At 38.9% G+C, this 15,376-nt stretch overlaps 1 protein-coding gene across 1 annotated transcript in view; it reads left to right on the forward strand.

Moving 5' to 3' along the window:
- Window positions 1-432: 432 nt before the first annotated feature.
- Window positions 433-15,376, forward strand: part of LOC104395642 (regulator of G-protein signaling 7-binding protein-like) — a 71,453-nt gene continuing 56,509 nt past the window's right edge. The window contains exon 1 of the mRNA XM_010005363.1: window positions 433-519. Within this exon, the coding sequence (XP_010003665.1) occupies window positions 433-519 (87 nt within the window). The remainder of the gene's footprint in view (window positions 520-15,376) is intronic.

The following is a 15,376-nucleotide window of genomic DNA, read 5'->3' on the forward strand; positions in this document are numbered from 1 at the left end:
CATAATATTAAAGCAAACAGGATTTATTTAGACGAGTAGTTTGAAAAAAATTCAGATACTAGAAATATCAATTCAAATGTATTTGTGCTGTTGAACTGTGTGTGTACACATTCAGATGTGTCTTGATTACTGAAGAGTTCACATAAGTAGAATTAAACCTTTCAAAATCAAGTCCATGGAATGCTTCTTGTCCAACAAGGTGAGGAAACCTAGCAATGAGGTGTGAGATTTCCTGTTTCCATTTGTCCTGGGGGAAGAAGGTTTAACTTTTTTGGTTTTATTCCCTACCCCACCTCCCCTTTATTTTATTTTTTTTTAACTCAGTCTAATTGCTTTTATAAAGATTTTTATCTCAAAGTCTGTATTCCAGCAGGTTTTCAAAGACGCTCAGCTACTGTAACAAGGAGGCATTTCCCACATGCTGCTCACAGGATGGACTACATGGACTTTGAAGATGATAGCCGTGGATGGCGGTTCGATATGGACATGGTGATAATCTACATTTATTCAGTCAATTGGGTAATAGGATTTATTGTGTTCTGTTTTCTTTGTTATTTCTTTTTCCCTTTTTAGATTGTAGTAATCACAATTAAGGAAAACAGCAGTGGTGTGAACCACAGTAACATGACTAGAAAAAGCATGAAGAAGGCAAAACATTTGATACTGCGTTTTTATAATTCAGAATTGTAACACATTGCATCAAGCATACACTGAGGCTATTTGGTGCTTCTTCTATGTGTGACAAAATACTTGAGTTTGGTGGGAACAGGATTTACCCCTAATGTGTAACATAATGCTCTTTAGAAATATAAAATACTGCTTGTTCTTAGGGGAGTTCTGTGTAGTACAACAGAGTGTGATCCATGGAGTCATTCTGGGGTTTGACACACTTTTCTTACTCACTGGTGCTTCAATTTCTCATACCTAAAAGCAATGAAGATGTTTCCCGTTTATAAATACATCTTTTGGGAACAGATTGTAAGCATCACAGTGCTGCACCATGCCTTATGCAGACATATATCAGAGCTATTTCAATTGTATAATCCAAATCCTGGAAAAGTTTGGCAATTGATAAACCTGTCAGCATTCTACTATGAAGATGTGCTGTACTCAGTGCCTAAAATTTTGAGCCTATTAACCAAAAAGAGAAATAATACTGCACAGTGCACTGACAGCTCATCTTTTCAGAAAATTGAAATCAGAAGGAATCAACAAACCTAGGTTCTGCACATTAAAGGGACCATTTTTGTGATTATTGCCAGAGTAGCACTATACCCTTTATTAAGCATCCAGATGACTGTGTTTGGATCCAGGAAGACAGCTAATTGAGGGCAAGCAGGAGGCCTGCTGGCTGTGATGCTGTGAGACACTAACCCAGGTAAATACTGGAGAAAGAAGCAACCATCAGTGTAAGAAATCAGTATCATTACTCAACTGTTGTAATGAGGATACTCTCAAGTGTGGGCTCACCAGGACTTTGGGTCTCCAAGGGGATTACATAAAAGGACAGAGAATTTAATTGCACCTTTCATCTGAACAATTCTAAAGCACTTTATAGTTAGTCTATATATAGATTGCTGAGTTACAGTACCCAACTGCAGCCAGTTCAGCAATCATTCCATACTTGCTGCTTTACCCAGTCTTTTCAAATGAAAGTGTGTCTGTTAAATGGGTAAAAGGATATTAGAAACTGTTGCAGGCATCAGGTGTTGAAGTGTGGTGCAAGGTAGTTCAGAGGCTTACTCTTCAGGAAGATAGAAGGAAGTTTTTATTTCTAAGGGCATGACAAGGTGAGGTACCCTGTGGTTTCATCTAGAAAAGCATATGAGTAATCTATGTAGTCCCTCTGGTATCAAGATTTGTGTGGGAGACCTGTGGTTTTCGAGTAGGTGGTGTACTCCCCTCTTCCAGCAGAGAACAAGGAGAAAGTGTGAGGAAGGTGCCATCTGCCAAATGTGGTGGAATTGAATTAATTCAAGGGGTTTAGAAAGCTTGTTCTTATGCTTCTTTACTGGAGCAGGGCCAGCATGGTCAGTCTCTTACAGGCTATAAAATGATCAGGACCAGAAACTTCCCTTAATCTGAAAAACAGCAGTAAATCAGCTACTAATATTTAGTTTTCTTACCAGCTGTATAAAATAATCTTTTTGCAAGTATGTGTGTAGAATTAAAAATTACAAATATAAATACACAGATTACACAAAATAACTTTTGCCATAGTTTTTTAATATATGCACATTTAAGGGGATATAATAATTCAAGTTCACCATTATCACATAGATATGGTTGTGACAGAAATGCATTGTTTGTAGTTACAGTATTTCTTGTTACTTTGTCCAAAGGCGACTGGCTCTATTACTGGTGGCACTAGGCATAAGGTTTTAAAAGCTTGAAGGCTTAGTGAATTTCCCCCTTTATATAATTACAAAAAAATATTCTAAAAGGTAGATTTTTAGGTCATAGGCCCATGTTTTACTACATGTAGATGTGTAGGTTTCCATGCTCAAATATTATCAGCAATTTTATACAATTTTCTCATCTATGCCAGAACTGGGATGCTAACTGCAGGTTCTTTTCTTTGTCTCTGTAATCTTACTAATTTATTCCTATCTCAACAAGGAGAGCGACTGATTCAATTCACCTGTTCAGCCAAAATTGCTTCTATCTTTTGATCTTAGAAAATACTAAAATAAAAAGAAGTCATTCAAAATTACTTGAACTTAGTTGACACCGTTTGAAATTCCAGTAATAATTTTAATTTAAAATTATTTAATCAGGATATCTGATAAAGCAATATCCTTAAGTAAATATTCCAAAATATATTGTGATCTAAACATAATATAGGCACTAATTATATACAAGAGTTGCTTACATAATCGTTAATAGAATGTTACCATGGTTTTATTCTGAAAAAGACAACAAAAGAGAATAGAAAATCCAGTGTAGTGTTGGCCCTTGGTATACATTTACAGCAATAACTGATGACTGAGTGTGGCTGCGTTTCCCTAAATGTAGTAGGAGTGGCAATTTTGTATGGCATTTCTAACAGTGTAGCTCTATCTTTCTTCAAGACCTAAATACTAAACTGTTTCTTCAGCTACATTGTTTTACTTTATATTGGTATTATTAATTTCAGAGGACAATTAGTTTTACAAATGTACGTATTGAAGAGAGACATCTTCCATAGGAAAACTTTTAAAAAACAAAGGTTGGAGGTACATTTTTGTCCTTTATTACTTTTTTTGAGATACCTACTTTTGTAAAAATACAATAACAATTTGAAGGTTCAAATTTGTTTTTTCTTAAAGTTTGCCTGTAAAATGCTGTTGATATCTGTGGGAGCAAGAGCAGGTCTTTGTAAGCAATTTTCTGGTTAAACTGATCCTGCTCAGCAAGTTTGTCTTTCTCATATACAATAGTATTAAAATGTTTGCAATAAAATCTGAGTTGTTTGTAATATTTTGCAGTCACTTCACTAGATTTTGCTAGATGGAATTAAATTTTAATTCATCTCCGCATGGGCTGCAGGGAAACTTCTGCTTGGGCACCCCCTTCTTCCTCACCCACCTCAGGATCTTCACCCTGGCACTGCTTTCACCTCTGCAGCACAGCTCTTTCTGCTCCCTCTGCTCAGGTCTTGCATCAGTTCCTTCATATGTTAATCACAGAGGTACATCCATTGTCTCTCTCTAATGGCTCCTTGGCTGACTGGTTTGGAGCTGTGGGAGCTTTTTCAGCTTCCTGGAGCCCCTTCACCCCCAGAAGAACCCAAACCAAACCAGCAAATGCAATTTAAAAAAGCATTCCCAAGCAACAGCTGCACAGGAAGGAGCTGACATGAAGCGCAATGGATTCTTGCATAGCTGTGCTGTACCTGCCAACAGAAGCTGAGATGTAAGTTAAGCATTTACCAGTACACTAATGTACACATCTGAAGTATTTACCATACATTAACGACAGCATTACCACAGTTACTGATACTGAGAAGGGAAAAGATGCTGAAGATCAAAGTTTAGGTTTATCTTGTCACTTTTACAGAGAAGTAAAGTGCTAGTAACATGAACCTTTGGGAGGAAGAGTAGCTATTGTAGCTACCATGGGATATGTAACAGTCTTGAGGGTATGTAGAGTTGCTTTTGTAGAAGTCTTTTCAGCATCTTTCACCCTTGGCAATCCTGACTACTTCATAACTGAGATTCACAGGCTCTCTCGGGAACTCCAGGTACAAGGGAATTCCCCAGCAAATGGAAAAGATGAAGATAGGACATGAAAAGCATTATGCTGGTGTTCAACCCTGCACCCAAGCAGATGCTGATAGAAAGGACGCAAGGTATGCTCTGGGTTGCTCTGGGCTAGATGTGGAGCAAGACAACAAGCTCTGTTTAGAGATACCCTTTATTTAGCAGAAAGTCCTGAGACAGGCAGTAATAATTGGCAGTGAGGTGGATTTAGAACTGTCTAAGCAGCAAATCTCAGAGGATTTTGATAAGTAGCAAAAAGTCTACCTGGAGGCTAGTAACTAGTGGTGTACCCCAGGGATCAAAACTGGGTCCTCTCCTGTTCATCATCTTCATGAATGGTCTGGATGATGGGGCAGAACATATGCTCAGCAAGCCATAAAGGACAACTCTGGGAGTAGTGGCTGGGGGGACTGTTTAGAGATACCCTTTATTTAGCAGAAAGTCCTGAGACAGGCAGTAATAATTGGCAGTGAGGTGGATTTAGAACTGTCTAAGCAGCAAATCTCAGAGGATTTTGATAAGTAGCAAAAAGTCTACCTGGAGGCTAGTAACTAGTGGTGTACCCCAGGGATCAAAACTGGGTCCTCTCCTGTTCATCATCTTCATGAATGGTCTGGATGATGGGGCAGAACATATGCTCAGCAAGCCATAAAGGACAACTCTGGGAGTAGTGGCTGGTACACCAGAGGGCTGTGCTGCCATCCAGTGGGACCTTGACAGGCTGGAGGAATGGACTAAAAGGGACCTCTTGCAGTTCAGGAAGGAGAAATGCAAAGTCTGTCACCTGGGACCAGCCCCATGCCCAAATACATGCTGAGACCTGGAAAGCAGCTCTGCAGAGAAGAACCTGGGATTCCTAGGGGACACCAAGTTGAATATGAGCCAGCAATGCACTCTTGCTGCAAGAAGGTATCCGGGGCTGCATTAAGTGGAGTGTGGCCAAGAGATCAAGGGAGGTGATGCTTCCTCTCTGCTGAGCATTAGTGGGGCCACACTTGGAGTGCTAGGTCCAGTTCTGGACTCCCCTGTACAACAGAGATACAGAGCTACTTGAGAAAGTACAGCAAAGGGCCACTAAGATAATTACGGGACAGAAGCATCTCTCATATGAGTGATTCTATGAAGTCATCACACAAGACTTACCACATTGAGGACTAGAAAAAATGGGTCCTTCAATAATGGATAAATAAGCTGGAAAGTTCCGAGTAGAACATCCTGGTCTCTCGTAATAACACAAGGCAGCACAGTGCTTGGCCCACATTTATGTCCATTTTTGTTCTTTTCTATATATACCTGTAATTCTCTGACTGGAACAGTTCTTTATAATTTTGTTTTATTTTTTTCCCCTCACTGATACCTTGATTCAATACAATCAACCTCTCTCTTTGGGTGTCAGTTCAAACACTAAGGGTTTATCTTTCTCTTACTTATAAAAATCCATGGTTGTTGCAGTTCTCTAAAGGTAAAGTTCAGAAGAGTACCAAGGAAAGAATCCTGCAAATGGACTTTTGTCTTACATTTTCTATTACTGTAAAATATAGTCTAATAGAATTTCTGAAATGAATTTTCATAATTTCTTGTGTCACAAGCGAGTTCAAATTTTCTACCTACTTACATTTGCTTACCCTATGACTGAAAGAAATTAAAACACCAGTGTCTTAGACATGTTAAGATTTCTTTGTTTCTGTGTTGTAATGATAGAAAATACATAATGTCAAAATGAACTTAATAAAGTAAGTTTGTTAAAAGAAGGTTAAAAATAACTCAAAATTATAACCTGTATAATTTTCCATTAAACATTTTCTTCAGTTGAAATATTTATACACATCTGCTAAGGAATTAAAATTTACTCATATCTGAAAGTACTCTGAGCTCATACCCAGGTAAGAATCTGTGACCTGACTTATTTTATAGTCTTTATTGAAAATTGCTATAAATGGACACAGAAGGAAAATACATACCCCACCAAAGAAGTGCATAAAACACTTCATAGAACTGAATATAAACAAAACCCCGAGATCTTCTCAAAGTGATTTCTGGGTCCCTCCCTGCATAGAAGTTCTCTGTAAAGGACCCCAGGAGCCACAGTACAATTGATTCTTGCAAGAAGATCAAGGTTAACAGCGTAAAGCTGGTTTACTCACCACTGCCTAGAAAAGAGGTCACTATTCCCTCAGCTTGCTTTGAGGCTGATAGGAAATGAGAACTGAAGAGTGGCTTAAGAACCTATTTGTTTGTTATATCTGTGAAGATGAAAGCCCTCAAGGTCCTGTCTCAGTTACCTGGACCTGGCTTCGTAAGGGCTGTCAGAGGTTTAAGGCCTTTACACATTAATCCTTGGTAAGAAAAGTACGCTCCTTCACTTAGGTTTGCTTGTGATACATGAAAAATATTAGGACTAACACAGAATTGTTTGAAATTTCAAATATATCTGCTAGAAGTTCTTTTCATTTTGTAGCAGCAGGCAGTGTCCTGTGTGTGCTTAAGTAAGTAGTTTTTGAGTTTGAAAAATATCCTAGACCTTAGTATTAGAATATATCCTAACCACATGCTCATCTGGTACCCATCACCAATGCTGCCTTAACTCAGCCACATTTTTTTAGTTCATTCTACTTTATGACATTTGGAAAGACTCCTTCAGCTTCATGCCCTTGAAATCACAGTACTGATTTTACAAGTGAAATAAAGCTGTTCCCATGATTTGTATATTGGTGTTACATGAGTGATAAATACCCCTGTGATACTGTATTAGTGATGGCTTATTTAAATTTGCAGTTTGGATTTAGGCTGAGAAAACTGCAGTAATTAGATTCTGACTTTTCACTAGCTATCCTTTTAACTTAATGATAATCTATTTCATTTTCCATCAAACATTTTCAACATTCAGTTGAAATATTTCTACATTTACTTTGAGGCATTAAAATGCAATCAGGCAATCATTTAAAATATACTCCACATGTAATCTTCTATCCTCAAACAAGACGATGAGGGAGAAAAAGTAAATGCCACCAATAAAAAGATCACAGTAAGCAATTTGATATTGACACAAGCATTAAAACTGAATTATTTTAAATCCTTTTTACTCTGTAATATAAAAACCAGTATTAAAATGCTGATAATGTAATGTACTCCACTGTTTCTGAGCTGGAGGATCAAATTCAGCAGAAGGAAAATCTCAGGTAGTCTCAGTGTATTACTTATTATCCTGATTTAGCCAGGATGAAGACAATTTTCCTGATTTTTTTTTTTTTCCTTCAGCCCTCTTTTAACTACCAGCAAGTGTTCCAGCTAGTGGACTGATAACACTGGAGTGTTCATGTTACTGTTGAGACACCAAGGTGCTTTGTTCTGCCACCACAGAGGCTATGGAGGATAAGAGTCATGTTTGTAACCCTCCCATAGGGGAATGGACTAGACAGGCAGCAACATAGACCAAAGTATTCCATTCCCTGTATCTGTGTGAGCTCAGTGTGAGGTCACGGATCACGGAATTCAAGCCCCTTCCCTCCTGTTTCTTCTTCCCTTCTCTTCCATCCATGGCCAGTATCCAGAGAGGACTCCACCTCTCCATCACCATTGATCCCCAGGCCAGTGCATCGCTGACCCTCACAACTCTGCCCTCAGCTCCCGCCTGCTCTGCCACTCCCTCCGGCAGCTCCAGGACATTCCAGGACTGCTCACAGCTCAGGAGATGCCTTGGGAGCTGCTGGTGGTGGGGAGAGGCAATAGGGGTTTGTACATTCCTGAACACATTTCTTTATAATTGTACAGATTTCATTTCACTGCTAGTATTTAATTCAAGCTGTCTAGTTTAGTTTTCAATCCAGAAAGTCTCTCTCCTTGTTATCTGTCTCCTTTCCCTCGCTGGGGGAGGGGGAAAGGATCAAGAGCATGATTGTCACTGGTTCAATTGCCAATCCTGAGTCAAACTGTGACACCTATCTAAAACAAAAGATGTTAGGTATTTTAAAATCTAGATTACCGTCGTGTTCAATGAAAAATGAAAAGTAATACTTTAAAGAACCCTAAATAATCCCTGTTTTGGGCATGTTAACTCTTCATATCATTAGGTTGCTGCCCAAGAAATACTGTTTAATCAAATCACACAAAGTGTGAAAATAACTGAAATTCACAAAAGCCTGTCCTTGATCCATGCAGATTATAAATCCCTGGGGTGTATGTGATTCCAGAATTCATTACTAGTCATAGTATGGCACTTGATGGTGCTTGAAAGACAACACATTCCAGTTAGAAACAACTGATGTAAGAATGTGTTTGCCTTGCAAATGGCTCTAGCTAGCTAATGTATGCATTTCAGCTGTCAGAAGTTAATCTAGTTCTAAAATAATTAGAATTAGATTTCAGGGGAGGTAAATTATGCTAATTTTCTTTGATAGCCAGCAGAGAATGTCTGCAAAAATTAATGTTACCAGCAATTTATAGCCCTATTTGGTTCTATCTTAAAGAACTGGACCCCACTTTTTATATTTTCAAAGACTTGTGAATTGAATTAAATTAACATATAAATTAAGGTTTAGCTGCAGGGTCACAGATTTTTCCAATGTGCATCATGCAATTTTACGTGAACAGTAATTGCGTGATCTACAAAATTGTCTGATAGTTTTGCGTCAAACTCACTTTGGAGTAAAGTTTCCCAAGCTAATTTTTGTCATCTACACTGTAACTTAAATTCTAGACTACAAAAAATTACATAATGACATTAAATCACCAAGCTGTACTGGCGTTTTTCTTACATTCTGCTTAAGAGAGGAATATAACGTAATGGTAACAACAACATAAATCAAGATACTCTTAAAATCTTTCCCTGTCCGTTATTCCTAAAGTCCATATTTTTTCAGAAGGACCTACAAGTCAAAGTCTCATAATTTTTAATCTCTAAAAAGAAGTTCTGCATTTTCCATGCAGATTCAAATAGCAACAATGCTTGGATGTGCAAAGCACTTAGAGCTTCTCAAGTGAAAGGCACTTTCACAAGCACAAGATTGTATATCTGAATGTGAGAATTACACAGTTAATCCAAAAGGTTAAGACATACTTTGGCAACAGAAACTAAATTAACATTATCATAATTTAAATCAAAGGACAGCCAAACTACACAGGCATGACTTGTGTAGATATTAATTAAATTCTTTATTGACCTTTTTTTTTAAAAAAAAAAAAAAAAAACCTGGTTTAGCATGTACGCTTTACAGGAAGTTTAACATTAAAGTTTTTTCAGGGCTTGTCTGTGGCTCCCTGGTAAGGAGAACCTCAAAAAAAAAAGGAGATAATGTCTAAACCTTTAAAGACTTTCAAATAAATAGTAAGTTGCTTCAGGCAACAAAATATACATCAGAATGAGATTTATTAAACTTTTTTTTTCTACTCACAAGAAAGATGAGTTTATTTAACATTGAAACTTTTAAACAAAAGTAGGTAAAGCAAACTAGTAGTTACTGCAGAAACCCAAGAATCAAGGTATCTTTTCATTGCCAGTACCATCAGTGATCAGCACTGTGATCATAGCAGTCATGCAGCCTTTTTTGTACAAAAGGGGGCTCATAAAGACTGTTGAGGTGTCTGTTTGAAAAACACTGTAAACCTAATTCAGCATTATATTAGAAAAACAGTGAAACTGTTATATGTGGTGAATTAAAAAAAATAATAAATTAATATATTGAAAGAACTTACTTTTTAGACAATACTGGGTCCATTTAAAAAGCAGGGTAACGTATTATTTCAAGCATAATTAATGGTGTTATATTTTTAGAAAATCTCCAAATGCAGCAGCAATAGTGATTCATTAATGTTTCTTCCTGAAATGTAAAGCAGTGAGTCCAACACTGCATAGTAACCAAGTTACAGTGCACCTAAAATCAAGGACTTGGAGGAGAAAATCTCAAGTCCTGGAAAAGAGTGTCTTCCAAACAGGTAAGAATGAAGCCCTGCTTCAGCAATGAAAGCTGCCCACCAGCCCCCTGTTTTTCCCCTATTGTTATGGACAAATCCAGTCTTCCACCAGTCCTTTTTCTGCCCTGCCTCAACAGCCATACTGCACCTGAAATGCCTGTGCTCTGCTCAGCTTTTAGTGGAGCAATCCTCAGATGGGCTGGAGCCAGCATAGCTGGCTCTTTGCAGTCATGCTTGGCGTTAGGAAATCGTACAGATGGCAGGGAGCGTGGTCAGATGACACTGCAAACTGCCCATGCACTGACAGAACAGGCTGTAGGTGGCTGTTAAAAATGTGAAAATTCAGTGGCTGCAGCTCTCCAAATACTTCACTTTTATTCCCAGGAAGAAAAGGTAATGTAGAATTAATTAGGCCTGTACTCTCCAAAGGTCCTTGACTCCTAACCCTCCCCAGAATAGCAGTATCCATTATGTAGAGGGACACCTGTCCTTATCACTGATCACAGAGATCTTTCTCTAGGGTTTAGTGGCCAAAGCACTACTGGAAAAAGGCTTTAAATGTATCTACCTGGAATTGAAACTTCCCTTGTCTACAGCAAATGCCCTGTCTCCTAGGTGACTATGTAGGCATATGAGGGAGCAGAAATACTTTACTGTCAAGTCAAAGAAAAACTGTATTACAGTTGGACTCAAAGATCTTGCAACCTTTTCCAACTTAAATGATTACATTTTTTAATCTGAATTTTAAATACTTTATTAAGTGCAGCTGATGGGGTTTCTAAGCTCCTATTTCACAGAGATGTAATTTTAGCTACATGTTTACTTGGGTACATGGGAGAAGGGGAAAAGAGGTTAATACTGGCATTGGATGTGTCTTTCATGTTTTAGGGGCTGTTTCCCCAGTCACCATAGGACTATCGTGAATCCCACCCTCCTGCATCACCTAGATAGAGGACTTCTATCTATGTGCTATTTTGAATTTCAGTTCTCTTGATACATGCCTAACTTGAATATCTGAGTATGTTGATGCCTTGAGCCCTTTTTAATCATGATCCCTCATGAATGAAGCTCCTAGAAAAGAACTGTTGTTTGTACTTCTGGAAAAAAAACCCAAAACATTTCTGTTTTAAAACCAGCATCAGCTTCATGAGGCTACTGTAAGTGCTTTCTGTGAGGTCCTTTAAAAACAAAATAAAGTTAAATGAGGCTAAAACTACTGCCTATTTAAAAGTTCTGAACATTTAATTAATCCAACAGTATATCTGAATGTACTTACTGGTTTTGGTTTTTTTATATGTTGCTATATATAGGGAGAAGATACAATTATACAACTAAGCCTATTAGAACCACAGTATATCAAAGTAAATACCTGATTGAAAATCTGGAGATATTTCTCTTTTAAATAGTCCTAAGGAATAATATTGGGATGAGTGGATTGAGGAGCCCTGCAAAGAAGGATTTGGGAGTACTGGTGGATGAAAAGCTGGACATGAGCCAGCAATGTGCACTCACAGCCCAGAAAGGCCACTGTGTCCTGGGCTGCAGCAAAAGAAGTGTGGCCAGCAGGTCAAGGGAGGTGATTCTGTCCCTCTCCTCTGCTCTCATGAGACCCCACCTGGAGTGCTGTGTACAGCTGTGCAGCCCCCAACACAGGAAGGATGTAGAGCTGTGGAGTGAGTCCAGAGGAGAGCTTGTGTAAAATTTTAAAAAATTTATAATAAAATTATATATAATATTTAACATAGAATAAAAATATTTGTATTAACTACTGATAATTTAAACATTTTAAATATTAATCTGATTGTATGGAAACTCTAGTATATTTTAAAAACTCTTCAAACCCCAGGTTTTTTTAATAAACTATAATTTTGATGAAAAATTCGAACTATATGGATGACAAAAGCTATCATAGTGGAATTACTGTTTGTTCATGTTTTTGAACTATGAACTATTAATTACCAGATTTCTACTTTCAATCTCATGCAGATGACTTGAAGATAAAAGTTGAGCTTCAACTTCATTATTGCTTTTTACTAATAATTTCTTACGTGCCAATTACAAACTGCAGTTTTAAGACTTCAGCCTTCAAATCACAGAATCCTAGGGGTTGGAAGGGACATCGAAAGATCCTCTAGTCCAACCCCCCAGCCAGAGCAGGGTCACCTAGAGCACATCACACAGGAATGTGTCCAGGTGGGTTTGAATGTCTCCAGTGAAGGAGACTCCACAACCTCCCTGGGCAGCCTGTTCCAGTGCTCTGTCACTCTCACAGTAAAGAAGTTTTTTTCTCACATATATATGGAACCTCCTATGCTCCAGTTTGCGTCCGTTGTCCCTTGTCCTATCACTGGACATCACTGAAAAAAGCCTGGCTCCATCTTCCTGACACTTGCCCTTAACATATTTGTAAACATCAATGAGGTCACCCCTCAGTCTCCTTCTCTCCAAGCTAAAGAGACCCAGCTCCCTCAGCCTTTCCTCATAAGGGAGATGTTCCACTCCCTTCATCATCTTTGTAGCTCTGCGCTGGACTCTTTCAAGCACTTCCCTGTCCTTCTTGAACTGAGGGGCCCAGAACTGGACACAACACTCCAGATGCAGCCTCACCAATGCAGAATAGAGGGGGAGGAGAACCTCTCTTGACCTACTAACCAAACCCTTTCTAATGCACCCCAGGATGCCACTGGCCTTCATGGCCACAAGGGCACATTGCTGGCTCATGGTCATCCTCCTGTCTATCAGGACCCCCAGGTGCTGGTACATGAGTACATGGGTATATGGTACTGGTACAAATACACAGCTTGAAAGAATATCTGAACCATAGTCCTACATCTCCTACCTGTTTGTTCAGAAATACTCTTCCTACACTGTGCAGTGAGTGCACTAGAGATCCATGTATGTGCCAAGTCTCTCACAAAGGGTGCATGCAAGCATGTGCTGCCCAGGAGCTTTTCAAAGATTAAAAACTCCTGCTGGCCCACAGACTGAGAACAGAACACATAGTGTGCAAAGTGAATGTGAGGGTCGATTATTCTAATGGAAGAAAGCAATCAGTGAGTTTGAATAGTATGTCAAAGAGAGAAGAGAGGGAAAATCATGAGAAAGAGTAATTTATTTTTAATTTTTGTGTGAGGGAAAAGATTTTTAAATATGATGTGGTGATAAGGAGAATGCCAGTACAGGATTTACAGAGGAAGAATAACCTGACTTGACCTGTGTGCATGTATCAGGGAGCCCATTAGGGAGCCCCATCCCACTGTTCTCATGCAATATTTAAAGTAATATGGAGGCTGTATCAGCTTTGTACAGTCTGTGAATAGGATGACTCTTTCCTGCACCCAACATGCTTGCTGCAGCAGGATTAATAAGGAAAGGTAAGGAAGACACCAGTTAGGCCACTTTTAATATCCAACACAAGATGCTTGTTCTAGGAGTAAGTTCAACAGGAAAAAACATCACATTTTTTGTGGGCTTTTCAAAAACAGAAAAAAAGAGAATAAAGCAATTCACACAGCTACACATAGTAAAAGAGGCATAGCCAGTGAGGCTAAGGGAAGATAGTAGAAGAGAAAGAGATTTAGAAGGAAAATTAGGAACTCTGTCTCTCACTGAACACTGAGACAGCTACTTTCATCAGAAATTAGATCATCATTGCATTACCTCAAGCTTTCCATTGTGAAATGCTAATAATGTGGCTAGGTTGTGTTCTGTGGCTTTGACCTGATTTCCTTCATATTTTCTAAAACAAAGCCATCTACTGACAATAGAATTTTTGAAAGCTTTACAGACATGGGGTCATAAATTACTTTTGCAAAATTGCAAATAGAAGGTTTTAGCTAATGTAAATGCTTTGAGATAGACTTTTTTGGAACCATTTGTGGGAGCATGTGACCTTTTGTCTGGCTTATGTAATTTAGACCTGTGAAAATCTTAGGATCAGAAGTACGTATGTAACACGTGTTATTCTGCCCTTTCTGTCTATGAAGAAATAAATACTCTAAATAACAGCTATCACTGCAAGTTTTCAAGGTGAGACATATGATACAAATAAAACACAGAATTTTAGTCACAGTCTTTTGGGTGTAGGATATTGAAATATAGAAATACTGAACAAGATGCAAGACAGCCAGTATTAGAATATGCCATAAACTATTCATTTAAGTGAAGAAAAGTAGATGGCAAAGAATAATGCCCCACTGTGTGAGTGTTTTGTTCGTCTTTGACTAAAGGAGGATTGGCTCTTGGACTATTAGAAGGATTTTATTCACTCTCTTAAACTGCCTATAAGAAAAATCCATTTTTTAGCTTTTTCTTCTGCATTTCAAACTTGGGACAGAGTAATATTTCATTGGTATGAAAATAAGAAGAACATAATTCAGCCTGTAAGGTTCATGAATAGATGACAAAAGTCTCCTACAGAGAAGACCTTTAAGTTAGTATTGCAGCCATCTAAAGGATTCCTCAGATCATCATTCACCCCTTCTTGGAAGTAGGTATTGTTCTTAATGAAGCAACTGTATTCAGGCATCATGTAAAAAAAAAAAAGACAACAAAAAAAAAAACAAACACAAAAAAAATAACGATAAACAAAACCCTGAGGGACCATATTGATGTCGACAGGCTGGAGAGGTGGAACAATGCCAACCTCATGAAGTTCAACAAGGCCAAGTGCAAGCGTTGTGGTTCGGCACAACCCCAGGCACAAATACAGGCTGGGGGAGAATGGCTGGAGCAGTCCTGAGGAGAAGGACTTGGGGGTGGTAGTAGATGAGAAGCTCAACATGAGCCGCCAGTGTGTGCTGGAGCCCAGAGAGCCAAACACATGCTGGGCTGCATCAAAAGTGTGGCCAGCAGGGCCAGGGAGGTGATTCTGCCCCTCTGCTCTGCTCTTGTGAGACCCCACCAGGAATACTGTGTACAGGTCTGGTGCCCTCAGCACAGGAAAGACATGGAGCTGTTGGAGAGGGTCCAGAGAAGGGCAGCTCTGCTATGACAGTCTGAGGGAGTAGGGGCTGTTCAGCCTGGAGAAGAGAAAGCTCTGGGGGACCTTATTGTGGCCTTCTGGTACCTGAAGGGGCTACAGGAAAGCTGGAGAGGGGTTTTTCATTAGAGATGGCAGTGATGAAACAAGGGGTAATGGTTTTAAACTGAGGTAGGGTAGATTTAGGTTAGACATCAGGAAGAAATTCTTCACCATGAGGATAGTAAGGCGCTGGAACAGGTTG

This window comes from Chaetura pelagica, unplaced genomic scaffold (genome assembly GCF_000747805.2).
Source record: "Chaetura pelagica isolate M959 unplaced genomic scaffold, ChaPel_1.0 scaffold37, whole genome shotgun sequence".
NCBI lineage: Eukaryota > Metazoa > Chordata > Aves > Apodiformes > Apodidae > Chaetura > Chaetura pelagica.